This window comes from Cryptosporidium muris, genomic scaffold (genome assembly GCF_000006515.1).
Source record: "Cryptosporidium muris RN66 scf_1106632373431 genomic scaffold, whole genome shotgun sequence".
In the NCBI taxonomy this organism is placed as follows: Eukaryota; Apicomplexa; class Conoidasida; order Eucoccidiorida; family Cryptosporidiidae; genus Cryptosporidium; species Cryptosporidium muris.
This window is the reverse complement of record NW_002196573.1, coordinates 155,258-174,323: the sequence shown is the minus strand read 5'-3', so window position 1 is coordinate 174,323 and position 19,066 is coordinate 155,258. Positions and strand designations below refer to the sequence as shown.

The window sequence follows — 19,066 nt, the reverse complement described above, 5'->3', positions numbered from 1 at the left end:
TTTTAGACAAATACACAGCTATAAAAGAGACAGATATAAAACTCTTATGTTATTTTACTACTCAGCACTTTTCTATATTAGGAAGAATCAATTATACTCATACAAATGACATTGATTTTTAATAATACTGTACCTGAATATATTACCATTGTGAGTTACTACTTTAAAGATATACGTTGATTTACTTGCAATGGAAATAGATAAGCAAATGTATTAGTTCTATGCAAACGCGGTTAAACTACAGGCACATTCTAGCTGAAGGCAAGATGTTAAGGGAACTAACAAGTCTGTAGTTACATTATAAGCTATAATTATTTTTGTGATGCTAAGTCATAGAGAATGGAATCTTAATGACTCTAGTTCTTATAATTTATTTTCATTTTTAGAAGACAATCAAGATAGCTTACTCTTCACGCTAGCATGTAACTATCTTTCAATAGGACAATTTGAACTAGCTCGTGCAATTATAAAGCATCTCGCTTTATCTAATCCAAAAAAAGCATCTGATCTAATAAAGTGTATAATACTCTATGGTCCCCCACCAGACTGGCAATTATCGGTCTCAGTACCTTCGTCGGCTCACTTAGGATTACTATGCTTGACAGAGTTCTACAATATTTCTACCTGCAAGAATAGCTTCCCTGAATGGATATTCAGGCAGCTTGAATTCAATGTTATATTGGCCCAAATACTACTTGATTGCCCTAATGAAAATATATTACCTAATAGCATAAAGGAAATCCGGCTGTTATATAGTCTCATAAATATTACCGAAGATTTCCATGAATTACCTAGTACTATATACATACCAACTTTAAGTGTATTACCTAGAAATAAATCCCTTCCCCTATTATTAAACCGTTACCCATCGTATATAATTGACTTAAAATCTGAGATTTCGGAATATAACAAAAAACTTTCGGAATATGATTCTGGATACTTCCAAATATTAAGCAAAGACACAGTTAATCAATTAGTATCAATTACTTATTTGTTACCTAGATTGGGGTGTTCTCTATTAAACTGTTTAAAATTCAAGTTTTATAATATTGGAACAAAATATCTAGAAAATTCCAATTTATACTTTACTATAGAAAGAATTACAAAAATTTGTAGAATCAAAATGCAATGGATTTTTATATCATGCTGCTTAAAAGCAATATTGTCAATGGATACAGTATGTAACAATCTTGAATCCCACTTTTATAATACCATCTTTCTGTATTTGAAAAATTTAGAATTGCAATACTTGGAATACTTTACTGATTTTCTATTGTTGCAGACTTTTAATGAATTCAGCTTTAAACATGATATAGATATTACAGCTTTAAAATCAGAGGAACATCCTGCAATAAATATAGTAATTCTACTCGTAATATGTTGCATAATCAGTAATTTTTGCCAGATTGAATTTGGTGATTTGATTTTTAAACTATTTTTAAGTGAAAATAAAGATTTAATTGTAAATTGTATGGAAGATGCTGTCAGATTTTCAGAAAAGATGAGATATTACAAGAAAATTACTTCATTAGAACTAATAAAATACATTGTTACTATTTGCAAATATTTTCAGTCTTCAATACACAAGTGTATTGAGTCAATTGACTCAAGTAACGGTGAATTTTACAGAAAGTTTATGCAAAGTTTTGAGAATGGTAAACAAAATTGCATTTCAAATATTTTAAACAATGTACAATCGGAAATACTTATGGAAATTTTGGTCATATGTGAAAATGTATGGTTTTTTCATTGTACTGAAAATACAAAAGTGGGAATTTTCGATTATTCGAAGTTTCTCTCCTCTACTTTTATTAATCCTCTTTTAAATGGGGAAAACTCAGATACTTTTACTATATTAAGTCTCTCTAAAGATGATTATTACTTTTGGGTCAAATACTGGAATTGGATTAATATCTCTCAAAGACACGCTCTTGAAGTACCTTTGGAAATTATTCTTGAGAGCAACAAAATATATGAATATACAGACTTCAATAGTATTTTTACTAGACTAAACATAACAAATAAAGTATTAGCTTGTTTTCCTCACTTCCGTTCCCTAGCAATACACTTAATATGGAGCGATAACTTACAAGTAAACTGGGAAATACTAAAAAAATTATGGATACCCTATAGGCTTAATGAAAGTATGTATTCTTGTGGAGATATGAAATTAAATACTGAATTAGATGCAAGATATACACGATTAGCTGTTGCATTATGGATAGCAGAGAATTCTTTAGAAGTAAATTCGGCACTACTTGATAAAGCAGATGAAATATACACCTATTTATCCAAAGAACACTGTGTTATAGAATATCTCATGCAAATTAATATTCAAAATAATTCAATGAGATCATTCAAAAAGTGGAAAGAGTTTGAACATCTTATTTCAAGGTTTATTGATGTAGGCCTTTTAAATGAAGAGTATGACAAAAATTGGTTTGATATCAGGGACCTATTGCGATGTTATATATTAATTTACCAAATTAGTCTTGATCTAAGCAACAAATGTAGTAACAGAAAAATTGTATCTACATTAGAGGAGGCCTCATTAAAAATAGACAGCTTGAAATCAAGCAAATACCTAGCACAGTTCCTATGGTGTTTTATTATATTGCCCTTTTATAAAGTAGATCAGAACAATACTAATGATATATTGATGGATCCCTTTCTTAATCTGGATACTGTAAGTTGTATAATATATTACTTAACTACTTGGACACAAAACTTTAATGGCTTATCAATAATATTACACGTAAATAATGAAATAATGTGCAGACTTTCCTATCTTTTAGAGTTTAAACTATTTACGAGTTTTGTAGACTTGAGTCCTAATTTTGCAAGTCAGGATATTTCAAGTCATATTTTTAGTTGGTGGTTTAGAGAAGTATTGGATATAAATTTCAAAATAGATGCAATTGATATTTATCCTACAACTAAGATTGGATCATTTGTTGAACTAGAAAGAAAAAGAGTGAAGAATAGGAAGGTATACTACAACTCTCCATGGTTCTGTAGAGCTATGAACTATGAAGTTACTTTGGGGATTTTGGACTTATCAACAGAGGAATGTGAAGACAATATTACATCTTGGAATATGGAAGATTTGTTAAATAACCACTCTTTAGCATTGAAACTAATATTTATTAATGATTATGAAGGTGCCATTCATAAAATTCAATTTCTTTCAAATGATGGATATACCTTTTTACCACTACTCTTTGATAGCATTATTTTCCAGAAATTACTAGAGACTGATTTTTCATTTCCCAGTTTTTACACATTCCACTCAATACTTGAATACTTAAATTTAGGTCATGAGTTTAGTGAAAGTGAGTTCGTTTCCGTAGATATAACTCAACCAATGGAACAAATGGATGCTTGGTTAAAACAGTTCCAAAAGATCTGTTATGTAGATGATATGGAGATAGGATGGTTAATGAGATACCATCCAAACATATATAAGCTTTATATATTGATGGACTATGTAATATCCAATGCCAATACAAATTCTTATGAGACCTCAAATAATTTATTACAACTCTCAAAAAATATAGTACAAAAGTACTGCGAAGTATTGGATAATGAGTACTTAAGTACTATATCAGTAACCCTAGATCGTCTACTTATATTTCTGGAATCACCAACTATTGATTCACTAACTATGTATATGATGGAAATTCATACATTACCACTTCAACCATCTATGATTCGCACACACTTGGATAGAATGCTAAGTAAACGTGAAATAACATCAACTTTAGTTCAATCTCTTGGAAAAATAACTAAGAAAAATTCTGATGACATAAGCCAGTTACCTACTGAACACTTTACATCAATTATTGAACTACTAAAACAGAGTATTAATGCACTTAAAGATGATAATACTTCATCTAATTTCTTGCTCACTGTATTAGATTATATTTATAATATCTTGAAGATCATTTTTGGGCCAAATGAACACAATAAAATATGGCCAATATTAGCAATTTCTCCTGAAGATATTATTTATCACACATTCTTTGAATTAAAACTATATGATGAAAGTAGAGAATTGGCTAAAATTATGAATTTAGATTTATTTACCACTATACTATCTTTTACCCCAAGTGTAAGTGACTATCTAAAATATTATTCTTTAAGTCAAAATGCAAGTATAGCAGAGAAGGAATTTAACTACATATTTAAAGACCTTTATTCATCTAATTTATCAATATTTTTAACAGCCTATGAAATATTCTTTTTTGATATTGATGAAGGCTATACCATATGGAAATGTGCTCTAAATATTATTTCTAGCTCACTACCTATTTGTTTCGAAATAATTAGAGAACTACTTGAATTTAGAATAGAAAAATTAGATATATTGAAGAAGATCAATTGTAATGCTACAATTAACAAACAAGAAATATTTTCAAATAGTAAAATTCCTCTATCTATAATTTATGACAATAGAAATCTTGAATATCGATTTCTAATAATTTTGGCTATTGATTATCTATTAAGGAATTCTGAATACTCTGAAGCCATAAAATATATTCAGGAGTTTATCTCTAATAATTTTGCATATGATGCTCAAATGAAAAAGCATTTTAATCTAAATTTTCTTGAACAAGTCATAATACAGAATTTTATAATATTTGTTCTGGATAGAGACATTAGTATTCCTAGTTTAAGTTCTGATACTTTGCATAAATTTGTGGCATCAATAAAGGATTCTAAAAAAATGTTTTTTTATATAACAAAGTTATGGAAGAAATGGGATATAGAACTATTAATGGATTTGATTGAACTTTGTTCAAGAAATATTAAAAGCGAACTACTTCAAAAATCACTTGGCGAATTTACTGATATAGATGTTAACCCAAACTCGACTTTATTGTCAAAGCTAGAGTACACTAAGATATGCATAAATGCCTATCATGAAATTTCAATAAATAGCAATGGCCAGTGGGAATCCTGGAAATCTGTACTAATGGAATGTGAAACAATAAATGGTATTTTTAACATTCTTAATTTCGCTATGAAAAAAAACTTATTTCACTCTGCTTCTGTAATAATTGATACTATTTTGTCTATAAATCACGAGAATAAAGTACAATACAATGAGATTAATGGGATAATAAAGGATTTGTTAGAAAACTATCTACTATTCTTTCAAGAAAAAGAAGATATATTCAATTCAATGGAAATATCGGAGTTAATTGAGATTTTTAAAGGTGCAATTCACTTAGGTCAGGATATATATGAAATAAGTGAGATAAGAAATTACAGTATTTACAAGATATCAACTAGTCGTTCACTTCCAGGATGGAAATATAGCGTAATATTATTTAATTCTCTCAGAAGTATTGAGGACAAGTCACTTATTATAAACTCCTTGATAAGTACACACGAAAGTTTAAACTTAAATCAAAAACAATTAGATGTACTTAAGACAATATCACTTTCATTAAATTTACTTCAAGGTTTAAGTGAGGAAGATAATAACAAAGAGATTTACTGTCCATTTTATGTTTTAATAAAGGTACTAAAATATAAAAGAATTGATCTTATTGAACTAGTTATAAGAGAAGCAGGCCATGCATCAAGTGTACAAAAATTATTTTTTGACTATATAAAGAGTTCTTTTGGACTTATTGGAAGATTAGATACGGATTATATGAAAACTTTCGAAGCTTTTGCAATTTTTGGGAGTGCCAACGTAGAAATTTGTAGTGAGATATTTCCAATAAATTTTAAAAATAATTCTGCAGATTCAAAGCTATGTGTTGCAGGTATTGAAGATTATGACACTCAATTTGCATTGAATATTCTATCTAAGTCACCAAAGACTGAGGTATTTAACTTTTTATTTGAAGTAGCGGATCAAATATCAATTAAACTATATAATATAGTTAAAAGAGGGCATTTTAATAGGTGTTTTACTCACTTTTGCTGTCAACATTCAAACCCATTTGAAATGAGTATATGTAGTGGAGGTACTGATCAAAATTTCCCAGAACCACTTTCTCCATACTCCAAATTTAAATGGACAAAGATGAACTTGTTCAGCAAAAATAAAGATATAGATCTTCATAAAGACTTCTTAGCTTATTCTTTTCCAAAAAAGATTATCAGCTTTGAGATAAAACAAAATACACTTAACAATGATAACTTTGCAATTTTCAGAATATTATGGAATTCTCTAAAACTACTCTTACAATGGGGTCTTGTAAATATAGGAGCAAAAAGATTCCAAATCGCTTTAAATGGATTACCTTTTCTATATGATTTATGGGCAATGTTCCCTGAAATCCCATTTTCTATTGATGATATTACTAGTTTCAAAAGAAATAACCTTGTAGAATACCTTTTATCTATGGATCAACTCGATTTTGCAGATATCTTTGTCAGGGAATTAACAAAAGCTGAAGCTTATAGGATTTGTGATCTACCAAAAAAACACTTGATTAAAAATGATAATGCAACAATTGATATAGATGAATCTGAAAAAATGAGCTCAGCTAGAAATACATATAATTTAGTGGATGTTAGAAAAGCTATTTCTACTTTACTTTCTCAATTTGAAGGTGATAGATTTAATAACTCTAAAAGTTTAATTAATAAAAGCATTAATACATCACTGCAATCACGCAACGATATAATAATAAATATATATCAGAAATATTGGGAAGTATTCTGTTCTGTAGAGGTACCAAAAGTTAGTTGGGAAAGGGATGGATTAAACTTTTTAGAAATCAGTCTTCTTACTACACCAAGTTTATTGAATATCTCAATATTGAATTTATTCATTGGGTTAGCTTCATCAAATATTATTCAAAAAAAAGATAGTATAAAACACACTCAAGATCACTTTCTACCTTTGAAATTTATTATTTATAGTTTTGATGATGTAATTGGATCTCGTATAACAGAATTATTTGGCCAAGTACTATTACAACAAAAGATTATACCCAAAAAATTAATGAATACTACACCTATTAAGTTGCCTCATTGGATAAATAACATAGTAAGAAGTAAGGATATTATTATTAATAATGAACACTATGCACATTTTAATCCTCATACAACTTTTTTATTGGAGCATGTAATGAAATTAGTTAAAGAAAAGGCTCTGTCAGTATTTCCCTCAAACAAAAATCATTCTAGTAAAGTATGCTGTTTCCCACAGTCAATTATGGGATCCTTTTGTTTACAAACAAATGTTCACTTAGTCAATAGGTACAATTTCATCAGTACAATTGTTTTATATGGGAATACACATCACGAATTTGTAATAAAATCGTTAGCTAGATTAAGTTGTTGGTGGGAAGTCATGGTTTATATTTTACGTTGGTGCTTTGATTTGTGTCATAAGTCTAGATCAGTGCTAAGTGAGAATCAAAATAGTAAACTTAGAATGGGACCAAATTATGCAATTTTATCATTTGATGAGATATTTTGCAATTTAGTAGTAAGGAAAGCACATGAAACCAATCAATTGATGGTTCTCAGATCTAGTATTAGTGACGCTATACCTTTCGGTGGGTCTCGTGCTGCAACTATTGCAAGGCGTTGCAATCAAATAATTCAAAAATACTTAGCAAAACATGGGGCATTAGAAACTTTGTATCAAATACTTGTTTCAAATGATAATTTAGGTGATCAGCCTCATGCACTAGCAGGAGCACTAGCAGTTCATCTATCTCAAGTTAACCATATTGAATTAGATGCAAGAATTGGTTATCTTGAAGCTGCAACAGATCACTTCTCTTCAGCACTATGTTCATTGAGACGCAGGTCAAAGAGTATAATAACAACAAAAAATAAAAAAAATAACTCTCTTTTTTTAAAAAAAGAGTCTGACTTAAGCACCAAAAACAGACCCAATATTAACAATATTTTCATCTCAAAAATCATGATAACATCAATTTGTGATATCAATGTTTCAAAAATAAATCTAACATCATGGGGTGGTTTGTCTTCAAGCTGTATATCACGTATTTTAGGACTTATTGGTTTACAAACATCTATTATAAAAACTCTTCCTAGAATCAGTGCTAAGAGCTCTATTTTAAGTCCATTTTATGATCATAGAAAAGATACAATAGTGGAAATATTTTTAAATGGTGAATTTGGACTTGGGTTTAGAAGTATAAGAATGCTTGAGCTTCCACCTTTGGAACTACTAACCCTGGTTACTAAATATCATATTAGTAACAAGGATAGACACATGGATTTGCTTGAATTTATAGATAAAATGAAGAATTGGATACCAGAAAGTGATTTAGATACCCTGATAGTCGATACAATCAATAATTGGATTTTTGAAAAGGAAACAACCAATAGAAGAAAAGTAGAAGAGATGCCATATATGGCATTAATAGACAGAATTTGTAATTCTACATGCAAAGAACAAATTAAGATATTTATCCAAAAAATTAAAGATGATACATTTGAGTAATTGAGATATCGCAATTATCTATCAAACTAAAATTTTATTGTTTGGAAAGCAACAGGAAAGCGATGCTGTATAAAATTAGTGAAATTGGGAGCTCGTACAAAAAAAACTCTTTGAACAAATGAGTTATGTTGACAACTGATATCCATATTAAACTTGAAATATTTATATGTGTCTTTCTTTTACTAGGTATACTGTGAATAGGGTGATAATCTTGGTTGTCTGAACTGCTACATGAGATTTTATCTCTTAAATTTACTTGATTGCAGTTTTGTAGACATACAACAGGAAAATATTTGGAATAACCACTTTTAATAGTAGGCAAGTTAGGTATAAAGTGATTATCATGCTTTTTCTTATTTTTCTTTGTAATATCCGGTGAGTAATATCTAACATCACTATCTGGGACAAATTCCTCAGGAAATTCCGAATTACAAACAAAACAGTTATTTTTACTTTTCAATATATCTTTATTAATAAGCGATGATCTTTTAATTAGTACTGAATCTGTCCTGTTTGGTGTCTGCTCACTAAATAAGGTGTTTGATTTATAATTTTCTTTTGTTTCATCTTTATATAACTCTTCTTGTAAGACTGAAATATCTCGTTCTTCAGTTCTCTGGAGCTTTAGTAATAAATCAGTACATATATCTCGATCCCCATATTGATCACCTAATCCACTATTGTTTCGTCCATCTATATCAGCTAGATTTCGGGGAGTATCAGGTAGAAATGTATTATCAAGTTGTGACATATAGTGAAAAGTCGATATAACATAAATGTTGTATAATATAAAAAAGTAAGAATATTTGGGATATTTTGGCGGACATAGTGTGATATTTGCTTTTGTTATAACTAATCAATAAAAAAAAAAATCACTATAATGTACAGACTGCCTACTAATTATATTTCAACAACTTTAGTACGCACAGTTTCACTTTTTACTGCGAGTTGGCAATATTAAAAGTCCTGAAAAAAGAATTGATAAATAAGGAAAATAAGTAACAATGAGGAAACCATCTTAAATTACCCGGCTTGTTTTGGAATTTAGGCCAACACGAGGACCTACTTGCAGATTCAATCCCATTACGAATAGTTTTATCTCTTAAAAGTAGCTCGACCTAAAATGTGATTTATTTGTAATGTAAGAAACAAAGGTACTTACTAGCAATTACATACCTGAGAACACAAAGCAATCATTGCAGCCTCAACTTTCAACACACGTGACCCAATACTGCAAGATTTGAAACCTAAACCAATTAAGTCGCCAATTTCACTTTGACTCCATCCACCTTCTGGCCCTACTGCAATAATTGCAGAACCAGTATGTCTTTGAAGTCCTACATCCGATATAATTGTACTACTTTTGTTATCAGCAATAATGCCTAACATTGTATTTTTATCAAGAAAATCATCCCTTAAACAAAAATTCAATAATCTTGTCGCTTCATAATGAACTTTCTTTATCTTACCTTAGATATTTTAGACAAGAGTTCCATGATGCATAAAGATAAACTTCAGGGAAGAGTGTATTACATGCTTGTTCTAATCCAAGTTGAATACTATGATGAATAGATTCTCTATGAAGCTTTGATGAATTCAAATACGATTTCTCAGATTTGTTTGTGCAAACAAAAATTATTCTACCAACTCCAATAGATGCTGCATACTGCAAGACTTTATCAAACACTTTTGGCCTTGGAAGCGCTACAAGTAGGTCAATAACAGGAAAATCACCTGTATACTCATCTTTGTGAAATGGGCTATCAAGACGAACTACTACGCTGTATGAAATATGTTTATTGCTATTTATCTGAAATATATTTCTTCTCTTAGGTTTCATAATAGGTTTATTTAAATAGTTATCTTTAGCTGACACATTATCTCTATATATAATTTCATCTGTAACCATAAATATTTCGGTTTTATCGTCATTATCTTTATAGTTAAATTCTTTAGAATACTTATTTACTTCAGTTAACTTTCTATTTGTACTTGTATTATTGCAAAACTCTTCACTTACTTTTATAACAGTCGCAGTTCCACGTCCAGAATTTTTTACCCCTACAAACACCTTTGAACCTAAAGAAACTCCTAATACAATTACACAATGGCTAGATTGTCTCTTTGAAAGTAATACTTCCATATCTTCATTAATATCTTCGGGATTAATTATAATTAGGTTCATCTTCTTAGTCAAGATTTACTAAACTTCTAGTACTTGGCTCCAGTAATATTATTGCATATGAGCGCTCTAAATAGTATGCATATTTGCCATCTGAAAATTATTGTAGCACTAGTTTTATTAAAGTTATAATAAGTTAAAACTAAATATAAATCTACATGATACTTTATTTTTCTCAAGTTATTTCATTTATAATAAATATACTTTGTGAGCTATATATTTTAGAACTGTCCATAATTACCTCTCACTTGTACCAAAATTACCACCAACTTCTATTATGGGAGAAAAACATTTCTATAATGAAACTTTCACAATTACAAAGGATGGTGATTATAGGATCATTAATATCAAAAGGTAAGTCAAGTCTATAAGTGAAGAGATCTAATATTTATTTGCGTATTATCAGATTACTAGGAACAACTTTCACACTAGGCTATAGTGTTTTTATTTTATCAACTGCAGTGATTGTATTGAATCAATCATACTCACTACCGGGAATTGTTGCAATAGGTATGTATGGTATGCTTATCTTTAAATTGTAAACTATTTGTTAGCTTTATTTACAGGTATTAATAGTGGATTATTTATTCTGCTATATTTTGCTGTCGAACAGTTTGTCACGCCAACAAGCTATAGTTGGAAAGTTTTATTTTCCTCATTAAAAAGAACATTATATAAATTAAAAAAAAAAATTTCTTGTATAAATAAAATATCCAAGTAAGTTTAATAATGAAACTTTACCCAAAATGAATAACTTCAATTTATTTTTATTTTTTAAAAGTGAACATTCCAATGAATTGGTATCTACATCTGATATATTTAATGCAGCTAAAAGCAGTCTCTCTGGAAATGAATGGAGGTCTAGTGTTTTCGATTATGCATTAGAGCATTGTCCTAGTATTCCTAAAGCAGCTTCTGATGACTGGGTTGCAGCAATACCTAAAGTTCAGAAGCAAGTAAGTTTAGATATAATTCGGTTGACAAAGTTCTATAGATAAATATATTATTGCCTTATTGTAGAAAATGGCATCAAAGTATTATATGGGTCAATTTTCATCAATTAAGAACAGTGATATACAATGCAATGAGAAGTCGAAATATCCAAGTATAAATCAGATCATCAATAATAGTACAAAATTTATTAAAAGTGCAATTGATTTCTGTTTGTACCAAACTCAGACTCCTGCATATCAGACAGGTATGATTTTTTAAAGAATCTTGATAAGAGTATTGTTTCTATCTTGTTCTTTTTCAGGTTTAATTGTTAAATCAATGTTATGGTCAAGCGTCTACATTTGGGCTACAACAAGAATGTATAGAGCAAAAAATATAGACTCTTGGAATTTTCAGAATGTACCTGAATTTTATTACTTTTTTGAGTCAACATTCTTGTGGATGCTTTCCTATGATTATATAATAGGTAACTTACTTCAAAAAGTTCACTAATACATAATTAAAAGTATCAGATATTTACTTTTACTTTTTAGGGTTAGTAGCAACATGGTATAAAAAGGAGAGCACAATCCGATATATTTTCAGTTTCTATCAAATAATAGACTTTTTATCATTGCCTCCATTTTTGTTATTAATCATAAATATTAGCCCTTTATATGAGTCTAGTCAAAGTTGGCTATTATTGTAAGTTTCAACCTAAGAAATTTCCAAAAGGGAATAAGATACTATTTTTTTAGTAGATTTGGATGGCTAAGATTTCTTCGTCTATTTAGAACTGAGACAGTGTTAGATACAATTTTTCCAAGAATATCTGCAGTTAAAAGACGTATAATAGGTAAATTTATAATGTAATATTAGCTTAAATAGTTGGCTATCTCTCATAAAATATAGGTATTTTTGCAGGTGCTTCAACAATTCTTCTAACTTATGCTGGGGCTATATTTACAATTGAGTCTCCAGCACCGAAAAATTACTCTACACTATTTGATTTCTTCTATTATTCGGTTGTTACAATTGGTACTGTTGGATATGGTGACTTTGCACCTCAGACAAGAGAGGGAAGATTAGTTACTATTGTAATGATTACACTTACATTGGTTTTACTACCTCAAGAATTTCAACGTTTGAAAGAGGCATTGAATGCTCCATCACTTTCAGTTGGTTCATTTATTAAGAAGAATGATAGATTTCTATGTATTATAGGACCTATACCACCGAAAGTAAGTCCTTTATCTTTTATTTTATTTCCATGAAAAGAGATAAATACACAACTTTTCCTTTTTTTAGCAATTATTATATACCAGTATATATCTCTCACAACAAAAAAAAAGAAAATTTCGTTCAATTATGGTCATTACTCCTAGAAGTGTCAGTGAATATCAAATGGTTGTTAAAATATCACAACAGAGGCGTTATATAAGAATATTTATCAAACATGGAACTTTTAATTCTACTATAAGTTCAGTACTATTCCGTTGTTCAATGGTGATCCTTTATGGTGAAGGTATAGAAAATATCTACAGCTTAAAGAATAAGACTGAAAAACAAAATGGAGATTTCGATGCACTTATTTCTACCTTATGTAAGTTTTTAAAAAATTACTATATACAGGAAACTCATTTGAACTTTATCAGGTTTGCTAAAACTTTCAGGAATAAAAGAGAAGTTATTTTTAGTATTTAGATCTTCTCAGCTAGCACTAATGACATTTAACATTGGTGGTCTAGGTGTTATTTCTACTGAAGCAATGAAGATGAGATTTCTTGGAAAATCACTTGGAAATTGTCCTGGATTTCTATCTTTATTGGTGCATTTATTAATTCCAAGAAATGAGCCTATGTTAAAAAAAATACAAGACCCCCCACAATATACACAGTTATTAAGCAAGCCTGATAGGTCAGCAATTAGTCCACTGGATTGGCAATGTAGATGGAGAGGTTTGCATTTCAAAGTTTATACATTGCAATTCCCTGTATCTTTCCATGGTTATCCTATAAGTGTATTTATTAGACATATATATAAGTATTTTGGGATTATTTTAATTGGTATATATTGTCCAAATATGAGCCAAGTATATTTGAATCCTCATTTATATATAATTGGTGAGAATTCCAATAGTCTAGGTGATAGATCTAATTATTTAGGGCTAGTTCTTTCCTCAAGTGATAAATTAGTCAAAAAAGCTGAAAAACTAGAACCTTTCAAAAAATATGATAGAACTTCAAACAGTACTCTAGGAAGACGTAGCCAATCACCTATCAGAGAACTTTTTGGACATGGAAATAGTGATAGCTTGAACAAATTTAAAGGAAATATAATGGGTTCAACTAGCTGTGAGGGAAATGTCTCTGTAACGGGGTCATCTATAGAATTACCAACTGGCAATAGTTTGCGATATAATTATGCAATCAATGCTAAAGAACTTAGCACAAATATTGAAGCTTTTAAAAGTACTAATATATTAGAACGTATGAATAGAGTTTTTAAAGAACAGGATGAACTTACGAAATTTAATACCGTAGATAAACAGTATTTTGATATTAAACCATCGTTATGTTCTTCGCCTTTACAACTTTCGGGGAATTTGGATTATCAAGTACAAGGGAATCATGACTCTGTAACTATGAACAAATTATATTCGTTGTACTCTTACCAAGATATAGATAAGAAATGGACTGAATTTGGTACAGAGAGAAATTTTGTTAATGAAGAGTATAAAAATAATAATACTTTAAGATATGATATTTGTACTCAGCAGACTAATTTTTGCAATGATAGCTCTGGAAAGAGTAATAGATCAATCCCAATTGTTTCTAGCTATTCAGATGCTCTATTGAATGTATTTATACATAAAGAGTATCCTCTTGTAGTAATAATTGGTTGGTGCACAGGAATTGATATTCTTATAAAAACAATACTTAATTTGAGATCATCTAATTTCATTGTACTAGCATCAGATGAAATAAGTGTATCTTCATTTCTTGAAGATTTTAAAGGGAGTATAGCTCATATTATTGGTTATGGGACAAATGCAGATGATCAAAGAAGGGCTGGTATCCTTAATGCTTCTAGGATTATTATATTCGATTCTATAGCATCGAAATATGAACAAGAAAACTGTAAACAGATGATTGATATACAATATGGCAAGTTTGCCATTGCTGCTTGGGCCACTGTTTGTTATGTGTATTCAGAAAGCTGCAAAAGAAGTATAAATTCGCCACTTATGATACGTCAAAGATTACCACCTATAATCTTAGATATCCAAGAAACAGACATTGGACTTTTGATATATCAATTTACAGATTCTAAAGTACCAAGTGCATATAATGTTGCTAGTAATGTCTCGATAAATAGTGAGCAAAGTTCATTGGAATTTCTCTATACTCCACAATTCCTAAGTGGTCAATTTTTTGTAGAAGATATTATACACTCAATAGTAACTTTTACAATACCTCTTTTGGAATTAAGTCCAATAAGTATTAGGTTGATTGATCATCTAATAGATGGTCAGCCCTCTTGGCAACCATTCAATAACTCTAAGTACTCTACAGAAAGATCAAGGGATTTACGATTAGAAGAAGTACCTCTAATGTTTATCCATTCAACTTTTAACACTCTTTTTTCGGTAAGTTTTATATTTAATTTTTATTCAATAATATATTGTAATTTCTCCCTTTAATACTAGCAATTATTACGACACGGAAAGTTAGCTATTGCAATATACCGTCCTTTAACTAGTGAAACAAGAAGTTATGAAGGTATTTACCAAGAGCATATACCTACTCAAGTCCAGTGCACTGGAAATGACTACAATATGCGCAAAAGTCCAGTTATTGACTTGCTGAGTTGTGAAACACATATAATAATTCCATGCCCTCCACCAAATTTTAAAATTAGCTTAGGTGATTGCGTCTATATTTTGTAAAGTTACTAGAAAAGTATGTAAAAGTGTAATTATTAGTAATATAAAATAATTTAGAGTTGTATGAATCTACTTGAAAACAAAATACTTTTTTTCTCTTTTTCATTATAAAGTATGTGTGCGTGTACAGATGTGTAATGCAATATTAAGCAATTAAAACTTACATAAAAGGCATTAGATATTTCTAATTAATTAGAGAACATATCAGTGCTAATTGCTCTGATGTGGAGTCTCATTAATCCATTCAGATATAAGTCAACTACTGTGTTTGAAGATGCAGCTGAAGGATTAGTGTGTTGTGCAGCATTAGGTGGAACACTCTACTTTTTTAGAAAACATATTCCACATCCAACAGAATTTCCACCCATTGGTTGGCTAGCATTGAAATTTGGTTGCCATCATCATGAAAAATTCAATTTGTTGTTAGATATCCATGAATGCACAGATCTTCCCCAACCTGGGAAATATCTAATTAAGCTAACTTGTGGACGTAGTGAAGCACAAACAAAGACAGCTGTCACGAAGGATTTACAGAATTCATGGATATTACGTTCTACAACAAATAGTTCCGAAATTTGTATATTTTCTCAGAAGGTTCTTGTACATGTTAGACAAAGAGATGAGTTTCTGTTACTTGAGTTAGTTAACAGTGGGAGAATTTCAAACTCCTTAATTGGAACATGTAAAATAAGAATTGGTGACTTAATTGATACAAAATTTCCAAAAAAAGTTACTTATTCGTTTCAGAAAGAATATAAAAATGTTGCTAAAATAAGTGTCTCATTTTACAAACTCTCACCTAACATGATCATAGAGGAGACAACCCCTCTTTTATTTCAAGCCATGATAAATATGCAAACAGATGCTGATATCAAAGGTCATTCCATATCAATTGACTTTGCTAACATGTCTGAGAAGGATCAGTTGACTTTTTTTTCAAAGGTATTGCAGGGTAATCTTTATTGCTTCGAGTCAGAAGATATAGGTATGTTTATTTATCCAGATTAAAATTGAGTGTACATTATCAATAATTATAGATAAAGCTCAAATGTATTATTTCCGTGCAGTCGAATCACTTCCGAATAGGTAAGCTAATCATTACATTTGAAATAACTAAAATTACTGAATAGGTTGTTTTATTGATAGATGGGAGTGGGATTACTGGATAAGTGAAGGAGAGTACCTGAAGGGTGGAAGTAAACTTGGTGGGTACTTATTTTTAGCAATAAGTATCGTCCTTCCCGATAAATCTGATAGAAATAAGTTTTATATAAAATATCATGATCTATCAGGAGCCCATGACCTTTTTTTCCATACTGTTGATCGTGATCGCGATATATGGTCTGAAGGTTTATATGAATTTATAGATAGAGTAAGTTTATTAACAAAATGAAACTTGTCATAATATAGCTAGAGACTCTCTAATATTAACTACAGCTAAGGTCATATTTAAACCATACTAAGGAAGACAATGCACTCATTAATTTAGATATACAGAATACTTCGTTTACCGAAGCTAAAGAGCCAAGTGTATATAGAGACCCCTCCAAGGTAAATCTGGAAAATGAGGCTATATATTCAGCAAATGATCAGACTAATGAGAGCCCACACAAAGACCCAAGATCTCCAACCCGCACTAGAGGAAGAACTATAAAGCCTACTTTACAGAAGGTTCCATATGATAACTATATTAGTGAACTAAATCTGACCCCAAGTTCAATTAAAAGAATGATGAGGGAGGTATCTCCCCCACGCAAAGAATTAGATGAAGTACAGCCTCTACTAAGTAGTAACAAATTTTAGATCATACATACACTTCAAGAAATAAAGTGGAAGACTCATACAGACAGACAAATCATGGTTGAAGCAGTTAAAACTGCATCTCAGATACTATCTAGCAATATAAATTATAGTCATAGTCTTTTACATAACATGCCAAATATTGTTCAGACAGGGATAACCGCTTTGAACTCAAGCATAGCTACAATAAGCCATGTCCGTAGGTGTCCTAAGAATATCATCATGACAATATGTGGACTTAATTAAGTTTAGGTAAACTTTTCAAATTTATAGGGGTAACTTGCCACTTTTATATTGGAGGGCTAGTAGACTTCGCCAATATAGTTCGACACTTAATACCCCCCTTTATAAATATTGGCAACTATCACTTCAATATTGAACAGTTAGTTTAATATCCATTATTGTACACACATGTTGCCTCAAAATCACCTTTTTAATACTTTAGAAAGTGGGAAATAGATAATACAATAAAGTGACTTCCCACTTTGCTAGTCGGCAAAGACGGTAGTGGCATGAGACAGGACGTAATTTGAGGTGATGTTCAAGACAAGCTAGTTCTTTTCTTGGAAAAAGATAGCCTTATAGCTTTTGAAAGTATAGAAAGGCCAGTTAGCTTTGTTATTGTTTTTGCAGCATGATATTCACTAGCAAAATCTACAAAGGCAACATTATGATTCTATAAACAAATAAAATGTAAAAATAATTAGGAGTAGAGGCTGTTTTACCTTATGTTATAATAACTTACTGGTATAAAGCGTAGTTCAACAAAACCATCTTCTAGTTTAAATATGTCCATAAGCATCTCTTCTGTGCATGAGTCATGAATATCCTCTACAAATACTGTGCTATTTTGTTTACATAGTGTAGTATTCTCATGATCGAGTCTAAGCAACTGCCCTGGAGGTGAGCCGACAATAATACCATCAGACTTCCGTTTTGCAGAAACTGCAGCAGCAGCAGCTTTTGCAGCAGCAGCAACTACAGCTGCTTTATTTACACCACTCCGCAATCTGGACTCAGCAGATCCTCCAAAAGCACTTGCATCCCACTTTGTTTGTATTGGTGAAGCTACTGATAGTTGTGGTAATGGTGGTGGTGGTGGTGGTGGTGGAGGTAATGGTAATGGTAATGGTAATGGCGGAGGCAATATTTGTGATGCAGGAGAGTTTTTCTCATTATCTTGTGAACCAGCTATATTATGTGCCAGAGTACCATTAAATTTTACATGTTTTAACCATTGGCATAAATATAGCTTGTATCCGTCACATTTCAACTGAACTGCTTTAGGTATTAGTGGTCTACCATTGTTTCTTTTTGCTGGTACTGAGGAACCATAACTAGTTGTATGAGCAAAAGCAGCTCTGATAGGTTTATTGAACATATTTACACCCTGAATAGCAGTTAATGCTTTCGAAGCAGTTTCTATATCTTTGAATGTTATCCACGCTTGTCCTCGTCTATAGAAAGATTTCATACAAGTAATATTTACAATCTCCCCAAAATTCCCAAATTTTTGCAATAGGTTCTTTTCTAATTCAGTAGTCGGTACACGGTCATTCAGGTTATTTACATATAATGTACAGTTGGGGGTTGTAGCTAAAACAGTGTATTCACTTTTAGCAGTAGAACTATTCATCTTAATAACTGATATTAACCCTTAGCTAATATTTATCACTGGAAAGTTAAGAGTACTTAATGTAGCTTAGAGAACTAATTTGCAAAAAATTTTCTTGGTAATGCTAAATAAACATACATAAGT

General features: G+C 30.5%; 6 protein-coding genes across 6 annotated transcripts, besides 5 other annotated features; 3 read left to right on the top strand and 3 right to left on the bottom strand.

The window, feature by feature from the left end:
• Positions 1-322: 322 nt before the first annotated feature.
• Positions 323-8,446, top strand: CMU_007760 (uncharacterized protein; the record flags this gene model as incomplete). The annotated part of the gene is made up of 1 exon (XM_002140599.1): positions 323-8,446. The coding sequence occupies one exon, from the start codon at positions 323-325 to the stop codon at positions 8,444-8,446; it is 8,124 nt and encodes a 2,707-aa protein (XP_002140635.1).
• A 182-nt stretch (positions 8,447-8,628) lies between these two features.
• CMU_007750 (uncharacterized protein) lies at positions 8,629-9,197 on the bottom strand (the record flags this gene model as incomplete). Its single annotated transcript, XM_002140598.1, has 2 exons — positions 8,629-8,670; positions 8,727-9,197. The coding sequence occupies 2 exons, from the start codon at positions 9,195-9,197 to the stop codon at positions 8,629-8,631; spliced, it is 513 nt and encodes a 170-aa protein (XP_002140634.1).
• A 91-nt stretch (positions 9,198-9,288) lies between these two features.
• CMU_007740 (RNA methyltransferase, RsmE family protein) lies at positions 9,289-10,631 on the bottom strand (the record flags this gene model as incomplete). The annotated part of the gene is made up of 3 exons (XM_002140597.1): positions 9,289-9,564; positions 9,623-9,860; positions 9,916-10,631. 3 exons carry the CDS (start codon positions 10,629-10,631, stop codon positions 9,385-9,387), a joined length of 1,134 nt encoding a protein of 377 aa, XP_002140633.1. The 3' UTR covers positions 9,289-9,384.
• Positions 10,632-10,905: 274 nt separating this feature from the next.
• CMU_007730 (cation channel family protein) lies at positions 10,906-15,510 on the top strand (the record flags this gene model as incomplete). The annotated part of the gene is made up of 12 exons (XM_002140596.1): positions 10,906-10,982; positions 11,035-11,138; positions 11,195-11,345; positions 11,410-11,584; positions 11,649-11,826; positions 11,884-12,065; positions 12,145-12,266; positions 12,323-12,417; positions 12,474-12,802; positions 12,870-13,164; positions 13,217-15,210; positions 15,271-15,510. The coding sequence occupies 12 exons, from the start codon at positions 10,906-10,908 to the stop codon at positions 15,508-15,510; spliced, it is 3,942 nt and encodes a 1,313-aa protein (XP_002140632.1).
• Positions 11,298-11,341: a sequence feature (AT_rich).
• Positions 11,387-11,408: a sequence feature (AT_rich).
• Positions 15,216-15,247: a sequence feature (AT_rich).
• Positions 15,511-15,729: 219 nt separating the features above from the next.
• CMU_007720 (uncharacterized protein) lies at positions 15,730-17,310 on the top strand (the record flags this gene model as incomplete). Its single annotated transcript, XM_002140595.1, has 4 exons — positions 15,730-16,492; positions 16,545-16,593; positions 16,654-16,879; positions 16,945-17,310. The coding sequence occupies 4 exons, from the start codon at positions 15,730-15,732 to the stop codon at positions 17,308-17,310; spliced, it is 1,404 nt and encodes a 467-aa protein (XP_002140631.1).
• A 102-nt stretch (positions 17,311-17,412) lies between these two features.
• On the bottom strand, positions 17,413-19,035 carry CMU_007710 (RNA recognition motif. family protein). Its single transcript, XM_002140594.1, has one exon. The coding sequence runs from the start codon at positions 18,941-18,943 to the stop codon at positions 18,029-18,031; it is 915 nt and encodes a 304-aa protein (XP_002140630.1). The 5' UTR covers positions 18,944-19,035; the 3' UTR covers positions 17,413-18,028.
• Positions 18,246-18,295: a microsatellite.
• Positions 18,388-18,448: a microsatellite.
• Positions 19,036-19,066: the final 31 nt, after the last annotated feature.